Source organism: Phocoena sinus, chromosome 10, assembly GCF_008692025.1.
Source record: "Phocoena sinus isolate mPhoSin1 chromosome 10, mPhoSin1.pri, whole genome shotgun sequence".
Taxonomy (NCBI): Eukaryota; Metazoa; Chordata; class Mammalia; order Artiodactyla; family Phocoenidae; genus Phocoena; species Phocoena sinus.
In genome coordinates this window covers 63,923,413-63,929,412 of record NC_045772.1, presented here as the reverse complement: position 1 = coordinate 63,929,412, position 6,000 = coordinate 63,923,413, and the positions used below count along the sequence as shown (strand labels likewise).

Below are 6,000 nucleotides of genomic sequence, written 5' to 3'. Positions count from 1 at the left end.
GTCTTCATTGCTGCGTGCAGGCTTTCTATAGTTGCGGCGAGCCGGGGGCTACTCTTCATTGCTCTGCAGCGTGTGGGATCTTCCCGGACCAGGGCGCGAACCCGTGTACCCTGCATTGGCAGGCAGATTCTTAACCACCATGCCACCAGGGGAACCCCCCTCAATGTAGTTTTGATTTGCATTTCTCTAATAATTAGGGATGTTGAGCATCTTTTCATGTGCCTATTGGCCATCTGTATGTCGGAGTTATCCTTGACTCTCCTCTCTTCCCCACATCAATTACATTAGCAAATCTTGTTGTTTATAGTGCCTCTGCCCTGGAACACGCCCCCATCTCTCACTGGAATTGCCCAAGAGGCTTTCTTACTGGTCTGCTTCCATACTTGCCCTCTACGGTTTATTCTTATCACTCTCTAATTGCTCCCTATTTCACTCTGAGTAAAAGCCAAAGTCCCGGGCTTCCCCGGTGGCACAGTGGTTGAGAGTCCGCCTGCTGATGCAGGGGACACGGGTTCGTGCCCCGGTCCAGGAAGATCCCACATGCCACGGAGCAGCTGGGCCTGTGAGCCATGGCCGCTGAGCCTGCCTGTCCGGAGCCTGTGCTCCGCAACGGGAGAGGCCACAACAGTGAGAGGCCCACGTACAGCAAAAAAAAAAAAAAAAAAAAAAAAAAAAAAAAAAAAAAAAAAGCCAAAGTTCCTACACTGGGCTCCAAGACTCCAAGACATGATCACTAAATCCTACCAAATTGGCTAAGAATAAAAAGTTTGATACTGGGCTTCCCTGGTGGCGCAGTGGTTGAGAATCTGCCTGCCAATGCAGGGGACATGGGTTCGAGCCCTGGTCTGGGAAGATCCTACATGCTGCGGAGCAACTAGGCCCGTGAGCCACAACTACTGAGGCTGCGCGTCTGGAGCCTGTGCTCTGCAACAAGAGAGGCCGCGATAGTGAGAGGCCTGCGCACCGCGATGAAGAGTGGCCCCCGCTTGCCGCAATTAGAGAAAGCCCTTGCACAGAAATGAAGACCCAACACAGCCAAAAATAAATTAAAAAAAAAATTTGATATTACTCAATGATGTAGAAGATAGTCTCACTTATACATTGTTGACGAAGCGCAATTTGTTAATACCTATAAAAGTTTTTAAATTAAGCATATTCTATAATGCAGCAATTCCATTTATAGGAATTTATCTTATGGAAATACACAAGAGTGGCCAAAGACACATATGCAACGTTCACTGCAGCATTGTCATGGGAAAACACGTACATTGCACACCCATACAATGGAAGACCGTGTAGGATAATGGATATTCATGGGCTTTGGAAAGATCTCCAAGATACATTAGTAAGTGCTAAAAGAAGCAGATCAGTAATTATAGAATAATCTCATTGTCTAATAAAAGGTCAACATAAACATACTCTGTGTGTTTGCGTGTGTGTGCATTTAAAAAGCAATTGGAGGGAGCTGTCCCTTAGAGCTATCTGAGAGACTGTCTCCTGGGCTTGAAGTCCTCAGAATGTCCACCGAATAAAACATAATTCTCAAAGAAAAAAAAAAAGCGATTTGAAAGGAATTCCAATCAACTTGGGTTATGTCTGGGGAGTAAGACTGGGAGTTGGAATATGAGAGACTTCCTCTTCCTTATATGAATATTCTATTCAATCTCAATTAGTTTTTAAACCATGAACATGCACTTTTATAATCTATGTCTTTAATAATTACAAAAGAAGGTTTTTAAAAAAGATCTTCCTTACCCCAAGATCAAAGAAATGCTCACCTATACTTACTTTAAATTCATATGTCGGGCTTCCCTGGTGGTGCAGTGGTTGGGGGTCTGCCTGCCGATGCGGGGGACGCGGGTTCGTGCTCCAGTCCGGCAAGATGCCGCGGAGCGGCTGGGTCCGTGAGCCGTGGCTGCTGGGCCTGCGCGTCCGGAGCCTGTGCTCCGCAACGGGAGAGGCCACAACAGTGAGAGGCCCGCGTACCACAAAAAAAAAAAAAAAAAAAAAAAAACATATGTCTTAAAAAAAATTACTTATATGCTTGAATTAACTCACCCAGGACTATAGAAGGGGATACATACCTAGAATTTGCTGCAGAGAATGACTGTTTTCTTTAAAAACTTTTTGATAAAGGAAACAAAACACTATTTGTAGAAAATCTAGAAGAGGGTGAAGAAGAAAAAAAACCACTGGCAACCCACAGAAAACCTCAGTTAACATTTTGGGACATTTCCTGCAAGAGACAGGGTACCCATTAAGGTGGAATCTGGAACCTTTTTATAGTCTTTTGCTGATGACTTGATGCCATTTGTGGGGGACAAGGAAGGGGGGTCTGAAAGTTTGGGCTTCTTTTGTCTGGGAAATCCAGCAGAAAGGGTCATACACAATGGTAAGGCAAACATTCACCCATTGTTCATGGAGAAAAAAGTGAGGTCGCCTTAATTCTGCAAGCAGATGTTGCAAACTGAGATATGAAGTGTCCTGCCATAGTGAGGATCAAGTGGCCTTTTAGCCAAACCCTTCCCTGAAATACAAAGAGAAATTGGTTTCCCGGGAGTGTCTTGAACTCACCTGTGTGTCCCCTGCCACAGAATTATTTCAGATGGAATATTCTGTTTGTGTGGAGGGCACACACAGTCATGTGCGCCGGGGGTGGCTTGTCTGGGCCCAGCACCCCTTAGTAGCACACTGGGGGACCTAGGGACGAGAGCTGCCCACCTTGGAATAGTTGGTAGGGAAGGGCTGGCTCCAGGTACCAGGTATGGCTGATGCTACTTTGCCCTGGTGACTGGCAGGGAGCTTTTTCTAAGGTGGCCCACGTTGCCCTGGGGCCTAAGAGGCCACCTTGCATTTGCAAACACTGCAGGACAGAGCCCAGCAGCAGACTGAGCAGACCCTGGTGACAGAAACATGCACGGATCCTTGGTCTCAGCTTGTAGGAGGTGGAGTCCAGAGTTGAACCCACCATGCCAAGCTCCTTCCCGGAAAGGAAGTAGGATAAATATCCTGTAGGCGAACAATTCTGTTTTAACAAGGAAATGAGGTAATCCATCAGGTTCAAACAGAATAAAGGGCTTAAGAAACCAAGAAATAAAAAGTTAAGAGAAGGATGTAGACTTCTTTGAGCCCGCCTGGCAAGAGGCAGAGATCAGCGGCTTGGTAATAACATCCTTAAGCCCCTAAAAGCAGAAGGGACAGTGGCATAGCTACCTGGAAGCAGAAGATAGAAGAAAATGCGATCCTGACATTTGAAGAAAATCAAGACGTCTGACTCGACCCTTCTCTAAGTCGTGTTAATTTCCTCAATGATGACATCAACTAAGGGAAACAGGAGGGAAAACGGCCAGGTTGGGAGAGGGGTGGGAAGAGCAGAGAGCTGAGGAGAAAGCTGGTCTGGTCCAATTTCCCAATCGTCCATAGATAAGGAAAACCAAGGCCCAGAGAAGGGATGTAACTTTCCCCACACAACCAGACTCAGTGGCTAAGAAAGACTTGACGCCCAGTCTAGTGCTCTCCAGCCCTGCCCTTCAGAAGTGATCCAAGGCCAAAAAGGGAGGAGGAGATTAAAGTCCTGGCAGAACAGAGCAAAGTTACACACCCAAAAAGAATCACTCCCACCAGGCTCCATCACTTCTCAGCCTTGGAAAATCACTGAATTTTTTTTTTTTTTTTTTGGCTGTGCCATGTGGCATGCAGGCTCTTAGTTCCCCCACCAGGTATCGAATCCGTGCCCCTGCACTGGGAGCACAGAGTCTTAACCACTAGACCACCAAGAAATTCCCCCATTGAATGTTTTTGAGCTTCAATGTCTTCATCTATGAAATGAATCAGGAGGCTGGCAATATGGTAGGTATTTAACGGGGAGTTCTTTCACTGCTCTCTGGACCATTCAGGGCTGGAGAGACACTGCTGGAAGGAGCTAGTATAAAGGGAGGCGTTAACAACCTCCCCGCCCCTGACCTTCCTTGGCCTGGTCAGAGTACAGGATAGCATCCAGTGGTATAACCGAGTTGTCAACAGGCCCAGCACTACTCCCTGTCCAGGCACCACTTACCTCAGCTTGGCAAGCCTGTGATGTCAACAAAGACCATGTATTCAGTACAGGGCCCCCTATCTCCATGATGAACTGTCCAGAGTCCCAGCCACAAGGCCAGGGGTGTTAAGCATGCATGATGCCCAGGTGGCCTCCAGACGGTATGTCATGGGGAGACGGTGAGTGCAGACAACGGCAGGGGGTGTGCTCTGGACGAGTCACCCCACACCTTGCAACCTGGGCCGGAAGGAGGCCTTCCTATAGGCTCAACTTGACTGGCCAGTGTGAGATGGGCTGGGGCCACCTGGGTCACCTTCAGGTCACTGTCCAACTCCACGCCTAACAGGAAATCCAAGGGCTGGAGGGCGACAACCACTCACCCCATGGCCTTCTCACGTCACACGGAGACCCTTCCACACCGCCTCATTCCTAGCCTCCCCATCCTAAAGTGAGAATTTGAGAGCCAGGGGAACTTCTGGCTGAAATCTGAGGTAGAAATAGGGGCAAGAAGCTCTGAGGAAAGCCCAAAGTCTGTGGAGAGACTAGAAGGCGGCAAGTTGGAGGCCCAGTTGCGCCTCACTTCACGACAACGGGAGGTGTGGACACTTAACTCTGTCTACTCCTGGGCCCCTGAAGCTCAGAGTCTGCACGTCCCACCTGAGCTGGTATGTCCAGGGTTTGAGCGCACGCCCAAAGACACCCTCCCCATCTTCTTCTCTCTGAGGGGCAGCCCAGCCTTCTGCCCCGCCCAAGCCCTGTGCCAGGGGAATTTCCCCACCCCCAGGCACCATTCCAGGTCTAAACAGACCCCACTTCCCCAACCCTTAGTAACCTTCTAGGGTGACTCCAGCCAGTGGCCCTGGTGGAGGGAGCTGCCTCACAAGGGAGCCTGGAGCAGAGTCCAGGGCCCTGGAGTCCTGTACCCAGGTGCCCACGCAGTCTCCACCTGCCTGTCCATCCCTGAGTCCTCCCACAGAATGAGCTGAGTCAGGGGCAGGGAGGGGCCTCCACGTTTTATTAGGGATACGGCAGAAGCAGAGGCTGGAAGCAGAGCAGCCGCGTTTTTTAACAACAGATAAATTAACCGCAGTGCGGGGATGGGGGGAAGGGGCGCGGGCGGGTGGAGACTGGGCCAGGTGCTTTAATATAAAAAAAAAACCAACAAAAAAGACAACAAATGGGCCCCAAAGACATGGGGCAGGAGAGGGCAGCACCATCCAGACAGCGGGGAGGGCCAGGGCAGACAGAGAGAAGGCAACTTGACCCCTCGCCCCTGAACTCCACCAGCACGGGGCTTCTGAGGCAGGGGAGCTGCCAGGGTGGGTGGAGATGGCACGGCTGGTGGGCAGGAAGCCCAGCACCACAAGATGGCTCAGCCTGAAGTGGGAGCTGGGGGCCGGGACACAGCGGCCTCGAACCTCCAGTCCCGCAGAGGAAGAGCCTTACTCTGGGTGAGAGAAGGGACCAAGGGTGGGGTCTCTCCCTGAGCTGAGAGCGTTCATCTCCTCCACAGCAGCGGCGGGCAGTGGGGTGTGCCGGGGACCCCCTTCACCTTCTTGTCCATCTACCTCCTTGGTCCCTTCACAGAGGGGCCCCACGGGCCCCGAGGGGGCGGGGCGTGAGGCGAGCCGACGCCAGAGCGGGGCGTGGCCGCTGCAACCGCTCAGCCCTGACTCCCGCAGGAGGACAGCGAGTCATAGAGTGAGTCACTGAGAGACTCTGAGGTCTCCAGCCCCGGGGGACCCCCACTGGCCACTCTCCCTTCCTCGCCCACGTCCGATGTGCTGGGGGTGCGGCTCCCCCCAAACGCTGGGCCCTGGGGCGCAGGAGCTGGGCGGCTGGGCTCCAGGCTCCGCTTTCCGTCCACGTCCACGGGCAGGGCCTGGGGAAGGAGGGAAGGCTCGGGAGGAAGCTCCTCTCACCCCTCCCCGCCTGAGAGGCTCTGCCCACCTGACGGGGGCGCT

At 51.8% G+C, this 6,000-nt stretch overlaps 1 protein-coding gene across 13 annotated transcripts in view; it reads right to left on the bottom strand.

Annotated features, from left to right (window-relative positions):
* Nucleotides 1-5,030: 5,030 nt before the first annotated feature.
* NCKAP5L (NCK associated protein 5 like) overlaps nucleotides 5,031-6,000 on the bottom strand; it is a 30,512-nt gene continuing 29,542 nt past the window's right edge. For all 13 annotated transcript variants that reach the window (XM_032645191.1, XM_032645187.1, XM_032645186.1 and 10 more), the window contains one exon: nucleotides 5,031-5,918. In XM_032645191.1, the coding sequence (XP_032501082.1) occupies nucleotides 5,700-5,918 (219 nt within the window). In that variant the 3' untranslated portion in view covers nucleotides 5,031-5,699. The remainder of the gene's footprint in view (nucleotides 5,919-6,000) is intronic.